The following is a 16,002-nucleotide window of genomic DNA, read 5'->3' on the forward strand; positions in this document are numbered from 1 at the left end:
GTTATTTTTAGATCAATTCACCACTACAACAGTGCACCATGAATAAGTGTCCCTGCAGCAGAAGTTACTTGTAACATGAAATATTGCAATTTTCTGAAGGCAACATCTTTATGTTTCACAAGTGTCTTCTTCTTCCTGTTTAGACAAACTCAGGACCATCAGGAAGATATGAACTCATCCTCAAGTGAGTTTACTCAATGAATGAATTAAAATTACTCAACAGCATCATAAGCTAAAGATCCAGTGAAGTTTAGAATTGATCACTTTGTCAGTGTTGGCTTTATTAAATTGTTTTTTAATAGATTGGAGAAATTTCATCTTGAAGATTTATAACTGACGCATACATGTAAGTTTGTGTGAAGTAATGTTGCAGACACCTTAAGACAAACTTCTGCTACAATCTGGCTATAAGAGAGAATACCATCACCAATCCTACTTATAAAACACACACCCACACACTTTCTGAACCGCTTGTCCTATACGAAATCGCAGGGAACCAGAGCCTTCCCGGCAACACAGGGTGTAAGGCCAGAGGGGACACAGCCAGGACGGGACGCCAGTCCGTCACAAGGCACCCCAAGCGGGACTCGAACCCCAGACCCACCGGAGAGCAGGACCCGGTCCAACCCACTGCGCCACCGTGCCCTCCACTTATAAAGCACCTTTTCCAAATATATTCAAAGTTAAGAAAATTAAAAACTAAAAAATTAATCTTCACTTTTTCTGTTCACACATGTCTGTGTTCAGTGTACAGATTTAAAATTTTAAAGAACCCACAGCAAAGGAATCTAAACTATATGTAATAAACATTCAAACATCTGCTCACATTTACACGGTGAACACAATCCAGGTACTAACCACAGGTCCTTGGATCAGACTAACAAACATTTGTAGCAGATGAAGTTGAGCTTCTCAGTGTCAAGGAGAGGGACCCACTTATAACCTTCTGAAGATTTCACAGCTCCTGTAGTTCCACAGTCTATGGCTCCTGTCTCATTGCTGGGAGCCCAGTGTTCGTACTGAATGGATTGTGCGCTGACCCAGAACCAGAAGTTTAGGACACAGGTATAACGCAGACCCAGCCACACATGGCCACTGGTGGCATTTTTCACCGTCTCCTCCACCCACTTCTGGACATCAGCATTGTGGACAGACACCAGCTCCATATTGTTATCTCGGCAGTATCTCAGGGCTTCATTCCAAGTTTTATTCTCCTGGACCAAGAGCAGTGGATCTAGAGGGAAAATTGAAAAGGTAACTAAATTAAATTGGGTATCATGTATCTGAGAAATATTGAAAATCTCTCATGTTATTGCATCGGCACAGTGATCTGGAGCCAATTTCAGAAACATGAGGTAATGGTTATGATAAACTGAACATGTTACTAAGCAATGCTGTTTAGGAATTGCAAGACCTGGGCTATGAACATCTGACTTATGTACAACCTGTAGTTACGAACCACACCCCCAAGCAAAGCCTATAATATTAAAAATTTGAGTTATATTCAATAGTTTGAAACAATAAATGAGCGCTACTTTGCGAGACACATTCAAACATGACACGTCAATAGCGGTTCGTCAGCTTGTGAGCGCATGAGCTTGAGGTAGGACAAAAATTTTGTTCTGTTCAGTCAGACTGCCAGGCCAACGACCTTGTTGTGAACGTCCACACCTGCCCGAAATCAGAGCAGCGGGGTATAAAGAAGCCACCCCTGCATACCCTGTTTGTAGAATCTCATTTGAAAAACCCAACTCTCCAGTTCATCGACCCCTGTAACCCTGCCACTCTGGAGGCCTTGCATTGTCATAGCAAATTCAGGAACAGTGAAGGGTTTTAGTCCACTACAGTCATCAGACACTACCCCCTGGAAGGAGGACACCGGGTTAATGAGTTTCTTTCTTCCCACAGTGCTATAGTATCTTGCACACTTTTCAAAGGTGCATGTGTTATATAAGAAATTTATACAGTTTTCTTTGCTCCACAGTACTAAAAATCAATCTGAACCCAATGCGCCGGTATGAAAATGGGTTCTTCAGGACCTTTGTACAGGAGCATCCATGCCACCATCAGGAGACTCCAACAGTTTTTTCCCTGAGGCAGTCAGATTACTTTACACCTTGCTACCTCCCAACATTCACCTGGCACAGTCAAACGGCTAACCCAACATGACTCCATATGCTACAAAATGCCCAAAATTCACAGCCCATGTCTGTGTCCAGGTCCTGTCCTGTGTATTTATTTACTGTCTTGTACTAATGTTCTGTGTTGTACCATGGTCTCCAGAAGAAAGACATTAAGTTCCACTGTATACAAGCTATGAAGAGGAATGACAATAAAAACAACTTGAACATGAAATCTAATGAACATGGGGGGAACAAGATTTTACACAAAGGCTAAGCAAAATTCTAAGCCAAATCCAACCCTAGAGTCAAGGATCTGTGAAGCACCGTTGTCCCTGATAGGAGCTTCATGAAAAATTGAACATGTTACTAAACATTGGTTAATGCTCAGTGAAAAAATTCACATTTGAGGGGTAGAAAAGTGTGCCAAATTGGGGCTAAGGTGAACATTTAAAATGTGAAATTCTGAGGATTCTGCAGTTAAATCTGGTGAGAATAAATTCAATCAGCTCTACTGGAACCTTTAGCTCATGATTTTAAATGCAATTTTTGAAAGTAAAAACTCACTTGTGGAAGAGCATTCCGTCAGTTGTGACTCCATCTGCAAGAAAACAAACTGGTGTTGCATTTTGGAAGCAATATTTCTCACACATAGCTCATTTTACTTACTGACTGCTACTTTGAATTGTCATATCTGAGAAATATTGATAATCTCTCACGTTAATGCAGCGGATATCGGTCTGGAGCCAATGTCGGAAACATGAGGTTCTAGGCTACGGAAGTGCTCCAATCCATGAGGGTCCACACACACTCATACTAGGGACAATTTAAAATACAATTCAATGAACGATGGTGTTGGAGTGTGAGATGAAACCTACAAGAACATGCAACTTCACAAAGAATGAGCCATATTTGGATCCACATCCAACCCTAGAGACAAGGATCAGTGAAGCACCCATCTTAAAAATCTGACATTCTGAGGCTTCTACAGGTAGATCTGGAGAGAACAAATTTGATCAGCTCTACTGGAACCTTTTGCTTATGATTTTAAAGGCAGTTTTTAAAAGTAAAAACTCACTTGTGGAAGAGCTCATTCCGTCAGTTGTGACTCCATCTGCAAGAAAACAAACTGCTGTTGCATTTTGGAAGCAATATTTCTCACATATAGCTCATATTATTTACTGACTTCTACTTTGAATTGTCATGTATCTGAGAAATATTGATAATCTCTCACATTAATGCAGCGGCATATCGGTCTGGAGCCAATGTCAGAAACATGAGGTTCTAGGCTAGGGAGTGGTCCAAACCCTCAGAGGGTCACCACACACACTCATACTAGTGACAATTTAAAATCAGCAATTCATCGAAAGATGGTGTTGTCTGACTGTGCGATGAAACCTACAAGAACATGCAAATTCACAAAGAATTCTGAGGATTCTGCAGTTAAATCTGGTGAGAATAAATTCAATCAGCTCTACTGGAACCTTTAGCTCATGATTTTAAATGCAATTTTTGAAAGTAAAAACTCACTTGTGGAAGAGTTCATTCCGTCAGTTGTGACTCCATCTGCAAGAAAACAAACTGGTGTTGCATTTTGGAAGCAATATTTCTCACACATAGCTCATTTTACTTACTCACTGCTACTTTGAATTGTCATATTTCTGAGAAATATTGATAATCTCTCACGTTAATGCAGCGGAATATCGGTCTGGAGCCAATGTCGGAAACATGAGGTTCTAGGCTACGGAAGTGCTCCAATCCATCAGAGGGTAGCCACACACACTCATACTAGGGACAATTTAAAATAAACAATTCAACTGAACGATGGTGTTGGAGTGTGAGATGAAACCTACAAGAACATGCAACTTCACAAAGAATGAGCCATATTTGGATCCACATCCAACCCTAGAGACAAGGATCAGTGAAGCACCCATCTTAAAAATCTGACATTCTGAGGCTTCTACAGGTAGATCTGGAGAGAACAAATTTGATCAGCTCTACTGGAACCTTTTGCTTATGATTTTAAAGGCAGTTTTTAAAAGTAAAAACTCACTTGTGGAAGAGCTCATTCCGTCAGTTGTGACTCCATCTGCAAGAAAACAAACTGCTGTTGCATTTTGGAAGCAATATTTCTCACATATAGCTCATATTATTTACTGACTTCTACTTTGAATTGTCATGTATCTGAGAAATATTGATAATCTCTCACATTAATGCAGCGGCATATCGGTCTGGAGCCAATGTCAGAAACATGAGGTTCTAGGCTAGGGAGTGGTCCAAACCCTCAGAGGGTCACCACACACACTCATACTAGTGACAATTTAAAATCAGCAATTCAATCGAAAGATGGTGTTGTCTGACTGTGCGATGAAACCTACAAGAACATGCAAATTCACAAAGACTGAGCCATATTTGCATCCACATCCAACCCTGGAGTTGAGGATTGGTGAAGAAGCCATGTTAAAAATGTGAAATTCTGAGGCTTCTGCAGTTAAATCTGGTGAGAATACATTCAATCAGCTCTACTGGAACCTTTAGCTCATGATTTTAAATGCAATTTTTGAAAGTAAAAACTCACTTGTGGAAGAGTTCATTCCGTCAGTTGTGACTCCATCTGCAAGAAAACAAACTGGTGTTGCATTTTGGAAGCAAAATTTCTCACATATAGCTCATATTATTTACTCACTGCTACTTTGAATTGTCATATTTCTGAGAAATATTGATAATCTCTCACGTTAATGCAGCGGCATATCGGTCTGGAGCCAATGTCAGAAACATGAGGTTCTAGGCTACGGAAGTGCTCCAATCCATCAGAGGGTAGCCACACACACTCATACTAGGGACAATTTAAAATAAACAATTCAACTGAACGATGGTGTTGGAGTGTGAGATGAAACCTACAAGAACATGCAACTTCACAAAGAATGAGCCATATTTGGATCCACATCCAACCCTAGAGACAAGGATCGGTGAAGCACCCATCTTAAAAATCTGACATTCTGAGGCTTCTACAGGTAGATCTGGAGAGAACAAATTTGATCAGCTCTACTGGAACCTTTTGCTTATGATTTTAAAGGCAGTTTTTAAAAGTAAAAACTCACTTGTGGAAGAGCTCATTCCGTCAGTTGTGACTCCATCTGCAAGAAAACAAACTGGTGTTGCATTTTGGAAGCAATATTTCTCACATATAGCTCATATTATTTACTGACTTCTACTTTGAATTGTCATGTATCTGAGAAATATTGATAATCTCTCACGTTAATGCAGCGGCATATCGGTCTGGAGCCAATGTCAGAAACATGAGGTTCTAGGCTACGGAAGTGCTCCAATCCATCAGAGGGTAGCCACACACACTCATACTAGGGACAATTTAAAATAAACAATTCAACTGAACGATGGTGTTGGAGTGTGAGATGAAACCTACAAGAACATGCAACTTCACAAAGAATGAGCCATATTTGCATCCACATCCAACCCTGGAGTTGAGGATTGGTGAAGAAGCCATGTTAAAAATGTGAAATTCTGAGGCTTCTGCAGTTAAATCTGGTGAGAATACATTCAATCAGCTCTACTGGAACCTTTAGCTCATGATTTTAAATGCAATTTTTGAAAGTAAAAACTCACTTGTGGAAGAGTTCATTCCGTCAGTTGTGACTCCATCTGCAAGAAAACAAACTGGTGTTGCATTTTGGAAGCAAAATTTCTCACACATAGCTCATTTTACTTACTCACTGCTACTTTGAATTGTCATGTATCTGAGAAATATTGATAATCTCTCTCGTTAATGCAGCGGAATATCGGTCTGGAGCCAATGCCGGAAACATGAGGTTCTAGGCTACGGAAGTGCTCCAATCCATCAGAGGGTAGCCACACACACTCATACTAGGGACAATTTAAAATAAACAATTCAACTGAACGATGGTGTTGGACTGTGAGATGAAACCTACAAGAACATGCAACTTCACGAAGAATGAGCCATATTTGGATCCACATCCAACCCTAGAGTTGAGGATCCGTGCAAAACAAGAAACTGGTGGTTGTTAGAAGCAGTATTTGTAATACATAACTCATTTTATTTACTTACTTTCACTTTGATTTAGTCTTTTGCTTCTCGTGAATGATTAGAATGGCTAGGCTTTGATTAGTTCACCTTGGTTTTGATGAACTTTTCTACGGTGTTTCAGTATGTCTGTTTTCTCTGATGGTCGATAATTGCCTTTCTTTCATTAAAACAATAAATATACTTCTTTTTGTTGCACACAACTTGCACTCCTGTTTGTTGATATGAAATAACCTGGTTCAAACTTTGTTACACACAACAACAACCGGAGACAGCCTTGGGCTCGTAACAGATTAAATGCTTGAAAGAATGGTTCAAAAAGACAAAATTGGCTTTATGTATGTATATTTATATACAAATGAGATATGCCTGGAAAGGGCCCAGAAATTGAGCCAGAAAATGAGTGTATTAAACCCATCAGGGGCAGAATTCCTACATACACCTTGTAAATATCGATGACTGTTTTTAATTTTACTTTAACATTTTGGAAATATGTGTCGCCCTCGGTAACGAGCAACACCTGCGGCTGACCAGGGTCCGGGCACATAAGGACAGCCCGGAGCGCAGCAAGATGCGGAACCTCGGTCAGCCTTTCTCTTTGCTCCCCTTGCACATCGGATTGTTCGCTTGCCGTTTCCCTGTCCCTCTCCCTGTCCCTGATTCTGCTCACTCTCTTCATCTCCCTCAACCCATTAGCTGATCCTCGACTCATGGTTTTCGGATTCTCCTCGTAACGACATCTACTCCTCGGTGACCCTTGCTAGTTTCCTGACCACGACTCTTGGATCATCCTCTCATCCTGTGCGCCTCTGCGCTGCACTTGGTCTGATGACTCACTTCCCAGAGGGAGGCATGACACTATGTAATAACTTTCTGAATGATACTCACGTGTGGATGAGTTAATTTCTTTTTCCAGATCCACTGAGGTAGGAATTACCTGAGTAGTACATTTTTCTGGAAAAGAAGCATGTACTTTTAGCCATTTTTTTCCCCATATATTCACTTATCACTTCTATATTCTTTATTTATTCTCTTCACTTATCTGAAGAGTGAGACTCGCCACTGGTTGAGTTGTTTTCTTCAGAATGATCAAAACTGTGTATTCTGAACATATCAGCTTTAAAAAATTTTCAATTTCAGCAACATTCACTTTTTCTCACATCTGCCTAATGAACACATGTAATGTGACTGGAGGAGACAATGACAGTAACACAGATGCTGTTTAATGTAACGAGGGGTCGTGATCTCAACAGCAGAGTGACAGTGAAGTGCACCATGTGACTTATGAAACAAAGTGTGAATGTGACAGAATAAACATGAAACAAAGGGATGTAGTGAGTGTTTATCAACAAGTTCCCCCAGTGACACAGAAGGACGAGAGCAGGACTTGGACAAAGCGATGTGACAACATCAGGACTGAAGCTCAGGATGAGGAAGAGAACTCGGATGATGGGAGCAGACAAGACAGAAGATCAGGATGAGAGAAACACAACAAGTATGGAAACTTGGAAAATAGATGAGAGACCAAAGGAAGTCCGGTCCCTTTTATACCTTCTTCTTCTCCAGTTGAATCACTAGGAACAGTTGTGCTGGATTCTGCCAGCTGATCTGGACCCGGAGCTCCGGTGGTTCTGTTCATCACTCCTCCTGGCACACATAACAAAGAAAAAACAGTCAGCATGATAGGAAACATAATAAAACAAGAGACACACCACTGTCTGAGTAGATGAGAGACCCAAGGAAGCTCAGTGTTCATCACTAACATCATGTAATGCTGATCAAGGATCCACAACCACTCCAGCCTTCTGCTTGACTTTAATACCTTATTCTGCGATTGAAACCTGTGTGTGGATTGTTACTACAGCTAATCGTCATGACAACACTATTATGTTTATTTTCACTGTTTTATTGTCATATATACCCTCAATGCATCTAGGAATAACAATATTTACTTCCATAGCAGATAAATGGGTACTTTTCATTACATTGTTGATCATCCCATCGCCCCTTATCTGTCGCTGTCATCCAGGCCACAGCACATTTAGTTGCATTGCCATTGTCCGGTTTCCCTAATTTCCATTATTGTTGGTTTCAATAATGTAGAGTTCAGGGGTGGAGCACCTCCATGTTCTTTAGGGTAATGACTAAATTTCTTGTCTATAATTAGGATTTTAGGATCTGAAAATGTCCTAAATTAACATTTGACAGAATGCAGAGAGACAGAATCCTAAAATGAATGCTTAAAAATAGCAATGGATTCCTGTTTTGGTGCTTTTTTCTCAAATAAAAAAATAAACTCTAGAGTGTTAAAGGACTAACTAATTAAAGGACTCAAATGGAAAGTTACAGAGTACTGGTAAATGTTACTGTTCTGAGGTTGTATCCTTAGAAACAATATTTTGGTTAATACTTATCCTGGTGTGCGATCAAAAAGTGTGAAATTCATATTTATTACAAATGGTCCTTCATAAGAAAGTCAGGTCATAATCACTATAAATAAAAAAGGACAATAAAGTAGGATAGTGGATTGATTGTCCTTCAGTTCTGACTGACTGTATAAACCAAACAAATCTTATATGCCATGGACATTTTTGTGGTTGATCACTTTTAAATTACATGATTACAAGTTAAGGGGGTGCGGTGGCGCAGTGGGTTGGACCGGGTCCTGCTCTCTAGTGGGTCTGGGGTTTGAATCCTGCTTGGGGTGCCTTGTGATGGACTTGTGTCCCATCCTGGGTGTGTCCCCTCCCCCTCCAGCCTTATGCCCTGAGTTGCCAGATTAGGCTCTGGTTCCCTGTGACCCTGTATGGGACAAGTGGTTCTGAAAATGTGTGTGTGTGTGTGATTACAAGTTGTGAATCTGACTCAACTCACCATTGTAACACAGGAACGGGTGATTTTCACCACACTCTTGATCATCCCACGTTCCATTGAGTATCTGTGTGATCGAGGCTACAGTACAGTTCTCATTCCCAGTATTATTATCAGGTTTTCCTGGTGCCCAGTAGCGGAATGAGGAGTTTCTCTGGTCTGACCACTGCCAGTAGTCTCTGTACAGACCGATCCACACCCAGGTTTTACTTGGAAACATGTTGTGTATGAGATCATTCTCAGTCTGGTTCCTCACACTGACCAGGTCTGTATAATTCTCTCTGCAGTATCTCTGTGCCTCCGTCCAGGTCCTATTATTTTGATTAATGAAGACGTATCTCTGGTTGGTTTGTTTTCTCTCTGTAAAGATTGGATTAAAGGGATACATTTTCAATATCAATTGTCCCAAAATTCCCTCTTTTTAACGCACTTCTCTCCTGAACATGTCAGTTTATGCTAAACATTGACATTTATTAATTTAACGGACACTTTTTCTGCAAAACAACATATATCTTATTGCTTATTGCTATAGAATGGCGCCGCGAATGAATGGCCGCCTCGGTGTGGAGCTCCATAGTTGTTTTACTGTTTTTGTTAGTTTGCCCTGTCTTTAGCTATACTCCCACAGTCAGTTTTACCAGGGAAGAACTGCTGAACATTCGGCAGCACACACCACACCCAGGTTTTTACCGGTTTTCGATTATTCTGACGTTTTGCTGGACATCACTGTAGTCGGAGGTGCAGCGGTGCTGCTCAAGCGCTTCAAGACGCACAAGCGTGGAAAGCGAGCCGCTGGCGCACTAGTCAAGCTCCGAAAGCGCGGCTTTAGAACAGCGCTGCCTAGTATCCATCTGGCAACTCTCCGCTCCCTACCCAACAAAATGGACGAACTTCTCCTTCTGTCCCAAAAAAACAAGGACTTTTTAAACTCTGCTGCTCTGTGTTTCACGGAAACCTGGCTGAATGAAGCCATTAATTCCGGACAGCGCGCTACATCTGCCGGAATTCCAGCTGTTCAGAGGGGATCGCGACGCGGAATCAGCGGGGAAATCACGTGGCGGGGGGATATGCTTCTACATCAACGAAAGGTGGTGTACAGATGTGACAGCGTTGAAGAAGATGTGCTGTCCCGACCTAGAAGCGCTCTTCATCAACTGTAAGCCTTTCTACTCGCTGCAGGAGTTTTCCTCGTTCATCCTCGTAAGCGTTTACATTCCACCGCAAGCGTGCGTGAACGCAGCGCTGCAACAGCTGGGCGACCAGATCACAGACACAGAGCAACAACACCTGGAGTCTGATATAATCATTCTCGGGGACTTTAATAAAGCAAATCTCTCCCGTGAACTGCCAAAATACAGACAGCATATTTAATGTCCCACCACAGACAGTAATATTTTGGACCACTGCTACACCTCAATAAAGGATGCATATCACTCTGTCCCACGGGCAGCTTTGGGGCTCTCTGATCACTGCCTGGTTCATCTTATTCCGACCTACAGGCAGAAACTGAAATCAGCTAAACCTGTAATAAGGACTCTTAAAAGATGGACTGAGGAAGCAGAGCAGGACTTACAAGCCTGCTTCGAGTGTACGGATTGGAGTGTTTTTGAGGCTGCTGCTACCGATCTGGATGAGCTCACAGACTTTGTAACATCATATATCAGTTTCTGTGAGGATATGTGCATCCCTACCAGGACTCGTTTAACATACGAGAGTGACAAACCGCGGTTCACTGCAAAACTCAGACAGCTTCGTCAGGCCAAAGAAGATGCCTGCAGGAACGGGGACAGAGTCTTGTATAAACAAGCCAAAAACACACGGACAAAGGAGATCACAGTGGCTAAGAGGAACTACTTTGAAAAGCTGAAAAAACAGTTTTCAGCCAATGACTCAGCATCAGTGTGGAAAGGCCTGAAAGACATCACCAATTACAAGACAAGACACCATCCTTCAGCACCGTGTCAACTCAACGATTTGAATGAGTTTTATTGCAGGTTTGAAAAACCCTGTCTCACACCCAACACCCATTCAGACCCTCTCTCCACGCATCAATTAACACCTCCAGTAACCCCCCCCCTGCACCTTTGATCTGTGAAGAGGAGGTGTGTCGGGTCTTCGTCAAACAGAAGACAACAAAAGCACTAGGCCCAGACGGTGTCTCACCGGCCTGCCTAAAAACCTGTGCTGACCAGCTGGCCCCTATCTTCAAAGATCTTCAACAGATCACCGGAGCTGTGCGAAGTTCCTTCCTGCTTCAAACACTCCACCATCATCCCCATTCCGAAGAAACCCAAAATCACAGGACTTAATGACTACAGACCTGTCGCCTTAACGTCTGTGGTCATGAAGTCACTTGAAAAACTGGTGTTGGACTACCTGAAGGACATCACTGGACCCTTGCTGGACCCCCTGCAGTTTGTTTATCGAGCAAACAGGTCTGTGGATGATGCAGTCAACATGGGACTGCACTACATCCTGCAACATCTGGACAAACTAAGGACTTATGCGAGAATCCTGTTTGTGGACTTCAGCTCAGCCTTCAACACCATCATCCCACACCTCCTCCTATCCAAATTAACCTAACTCTCTGTGCCCACCACCATCTGTCGGTTGATTACCAACTTTCTGACAGACAGGCAGCAGCTAGTGAGGCTGGGAAAATGTTCATCCAATACTTGCACGATCAGTACTGGCACCCTCTAGGGATGTGTGCTCTCCCCACTACTCTTCTCCCTGTACACCAATGACTGCACCGCAAAAGACCCCTTTGTCAAGCTTCTGAAGTTCGCAGACGACACCACACTCATTGGCCTCATCCGGGATGGTGACGAGTCTGCTTACAGACAGGAGGTTAAAGAGCTGGCTGTCTGATGCAGTCATAACAACCTGGAGCTGAACACGCTCAAAACGGTGGAGATGATTGTAGACTTCAGGAGAAACACCTCAACATTATCCCCACTCACCATCATGAACAGCACTGTGGCAACAGTGGAGTCATTCAGGTTCCTGGGCACCACCATCTCACAGGACCTGAAGTGGGAGCCCCACACAGACCCCATTGTGAAAAAGGCCCAGCAGAGGTTGTACTTCCTTTGCCAGCTGAGGAAGTTCAACCTGCCACAGGAGCTACTGATGCAATTCTACTCCGCAGTCATTGAGTCTGTCCTCTGCACCTCTATAACTGTCTGGTTCGGCTCAGCTACGAAGTCAGACATCAGAAGACTGCAGCGGATAGTTCGGACTGCTGGAAGAATCATCGGCACATCCCCCCCAGCTCTCCAAGAACTGCACTCGTCCAGAGTCAGTAAAAGGGCGAGCAAAATCATTCTAGACCCCTCACATCCAGGCCACTTCCTCTTCGAACCTTTGCCATCTGGCCGGCGCTACGGAGCACCGAGCACCAGGACAGCCGGGCACAAGAAAAGTTTCTTTCCTCAGGCCGTCTACCTCATGAACAGCTAAATCCCCTGTAGAGAGTAAACCAGTGCAATACACAACGCTATTTATATTTATAACTATTTATCACATCATATCTCTTACTCACACTCCGTTGCATTTGTATAGAAAATACCTGTACATACGTACAATGTCTAGTGACTATTTTTGTATATTGGCTACTTTATATTTTTTATATATTTTTTATCCTTCATTCACATACTCTATCTTCTCATCTGTGTCTTGTCACTGTCATTCTGTCTGTGCTGTGGAAGTTTCTGTCACCAAGACAAATTCCTTGTATGTGTGAACATACTTGGCAATAAAGCTCGTTCTGATTCTGATTCTGATTCTCATCTTGCAGAAAAACATTTGTGCATTTCTTTTCTACTTTAACTGTACAACTCTTGTTCAAGGTCCCTGATTTAAGAACACCATCCTGTATATACAGGAAAATTATTGCAGGTTGCTTTGAATAAACATATTAACAAATAACAATTAGCTAAGCTGATAGCATAATGGTTAGAACTGCTTCATTTGGACCCAAAGGTTGCAGGTTTTATTCCCACCTCTAGCTGTGGTACCTTTAAACAAAGTTTTACTAAATTATCCCAGGAAAAAAATGCCCAGCTGTATAAATGGGTAAATAACTAAGTAGCTTGACATTTTACCTTACATTGGAGAAAAGTGTCTGCTAAGTGAATAAATGTAAATAACTTAAAAAAATCAGTTTGTAAATTTTTTAGCTGATAAAGTGGAGAAACAGGCAACACAACTGGACCAGGGAATTGAAAAGACCAGAAACAACCCAGGTAGCTCAAAGTGACTCAGATTCATTCCCTCTTAAAAGCTGTGTGGTTTTCATGATGAGTGGGGGTGCAGGGTGTCTGTTGGTGCCCTAGAGAGGGGGTCTCTGGTTGGCAACGTCTTGCATGATGTTTGGGGACATACCTTATGCCTCGTAAGCTACGAAATGTCACTGCATTTTAAAAAATGTTATCTTAACTGACTGGTGATCAATATTCATTATTATTTACATGAAAATAAGTGAAGCTTTTGAATTTTTACTGCATCTAATTGCTGTAATGGTGCAGTGAAAAATACTGCTGATGCACATCTTTTGCATCTTGTCTTTGATCAGATCCAGTCTGTGAGGAGTTTACTGCTGTGTTACCTGTATTTCCATATAAACATGTGTAGCATGCCGAGGTGGCCAGGGAAAGGGGCGGAGATGGGGACGAAGTGGTCACAGCTAGGGTTGATTGCACTCCCTATTTCTTACCCTGTGTCCAGCAGTGAGAGAGAGACACGGAGGAGGAAAGCAAATCCACGCAGATGAGCATGAGCACAAATTCGAACCCCAACCTGAACCCGAGCCCGGAGACGACGCTGCCCGGACCGACCTGAGGCTCCTAGCCCCCCGACCCACACGAAGCCCCATTCTACCAGTTCCCTGTCCCCCCTTTTCCATCCCCTTCCTTCTCCCCGAACTGAGACTAAATAAAACCCCTTCACAGACAGGCACCGCATCTGTTGGCTCCTGCCTCGTCTGTTGCAACATGATTCCAAGTAAATATGATTTTTATGCACCTAAATTAATTTTTTTTTTTTTCCGTGCTAAAGGATTTAAAAAGATGAAAAAATATTCAACTGATCCCTTTCTGCAGAGCAGCTGGTAATGATTTACTTGTTTATATAGCTGGGTATTTGTGCTACAGCAAGTTAGGGTAACTGCTTGTTCAAGGGTACAACAGCAGGAGCTGCAACTGAGTACAAGGTGGTAGACCTGATCGCTGAGATTCAGTTTGAAAACAATAAAAATGTTATCCGAAACACTTTTGCAGGTTATTTTCCCAGCAATGGAAATGTATGTGTGTCATATGTTGCATGATACAATTTCAGAAAATATACTGTTCAAATTATTTTGCTAAACTAAACATTTACTCCACATGAATGTTTTTTTGAGATTATGTAGCACAGTACTCACCATCATAACAAATAAAGAATCCTGTGGGAGTTTTAGAGGCACAGGGAATATCATTCCATTTCCCGTTGTCTCTCATGCCCACACAGTTGGTATTCCCATCCGCAGTGTGAGGTGCTCCTACGCTGCTGTCCCAGTTTGAGAACCCAGTCTGTCCATCACTGTAGAGACGTCTCTCTTCCAGGGACCACTGCCAGTTCCACGAGTTTCCCTTCTCCAGTCCTATCCAGGCTGGTCCAGTATAACCAGTGAGGTTTACACTGTTAATCACTCTGTTCATTTCCTCTGGGTTGTTAATGGTAACCAGGTCAGTGTAGTTCTTTCTGCAGTAACTCTGTGCTTCATTCCAGCTCTTATTCATGTTCACAAAGTGATATAGATGAGGGAAACATGAGGACAGTGTACAGAGTCCTGTAACGTAACCACACACACTCATTTGAACACCTTTTGCAGTGAATGTAAGCATTAAAAGATAATAAATACAACAAAGCACACGGACCTGAGAACAGAAGAAGAAATATTCTGCATTCCATGATTCTCGTTTATGAGCCTACAAAGACATACAAACGAAGAAAAGATAAGATCGTAAATTTCATATCACAGATGCTTTATTCAGTCACATTTAAGAATTTTTTTTTAACATTAAAATTTTTGTAATGAGCCAATACTGAAATATTTTCTAGTTAGAAATATTCTAACTGGAGCACACACACACAAACAAATAACATATAATAGCTGCAAACTTTCTCTATCCAGTATTTATTACCAACAAGGAGTCTAAGCTACAGAAGACTTATCTAAACCTTACGTGTTTGCAGGGATTTTTACGCTGAATCTGTTAGTTCTCTTTGTGTCACTTCTTCATCTACTGAACCTTGTTTTCACTCTGGATCCATTTTATTCTCTTCCAGTTCTTCCAGTTCCAGTATCTTCCAGTTTTTTTTTAGGCTTCCAATGCAAACATTATGAAGATATATGCAAACACTTCCCCAGAACCCCAAGGAAAAACAATGGCTGATATTATACGCGAATGTGAGAAGCCTGAAACCATGTTTTGACAACAATCTAGGAAAAGGGCAGCATCTTATTTTCTTACTCTGGATATGGGACAAATTTTTAAAAAGACTTTTTTACAGATTTTCTTTAATCTTCAACACTGCAAGGCTGTAATAGCATAACCAGAGATCTCAGACATTGTCGCATTCTTGCAGTCCTAGTGGTTTGTATTTCAGTATTGAAAATGTAGCTTCATGAAGGAAATGTCATAGATAAATTCATTCATACACTAGTGTAGTGCTTTACAAACATCAGTGTTGGTGAATAAACTCCCATCAAGCTGGACTTCTGAGAAACCTTGCATTTCAATGCAAAGGGAAACAACATCCATATGTCCATCCTAAATGTTACATGTTTGTTTCGAATGAGGTCACAGAGGTCAGTTTCTTGTCTTGTAATTCCTCTTTACAGAGAATAGGTGAAGAACTAGGGATCATTTCCCCACAGTAGCTTCACACCTTTTTAATCATGTCTGA

At 41.9% G+C, this 16,002-nt stretch overlaps 1 protein-coding gene across 1 annotated transcript; it reads right to left on the bottom strand.

Moving 5' to 3' along the window:
- Positions 1-872: 872 nt before the first annotated feature.
- On the bottom strand, positions 873-15,354 carry LOC114911927 (macrophage mannose receptor 1-like). Its single transcript, XM_029256439.1, has 13 exons — positions 15,279-15,354; positions 14,970-15,020; positions 14,474-14,881; positions 9,055-9,411; positions 7,732-7,827; positions 7,069-7,134; positions 5,745-5,780; positions 4,174-4,209; positions 3,199-3,234; positions 2,688-2,721; positions 2,272-2,314; positions 1,720-1,864; positions 873-1,234 (listed from the first exon to the last, which is right to left on the bottom strand). Exons 2-13 carry the CDS (start codon positions 15,001-15,003, stop codon positions 873-875), a joined length of 1,653 nt encoding a protein of 550 aa, XP_029112272.1. The 5' UTR covers positions 15,004-15,020; positions 15,279-15,354.
- Positions 15,355-16,002: the final 648 nt, after the last annotated feature.

This window comes from Scleropages formosus, chromosome 11 (assembly GCF_900964775.1).
Source record: "Scleropages formosus chromosome 11, fSclFor1.1, whole genome shotgun sequence".
Lineage (NCBI taxonomy): Eukaryota > Metazoa > Chordata > Actinopteri > Osteoglossiformes > Osteoglossidae > Scleropages > Scleropages formosus.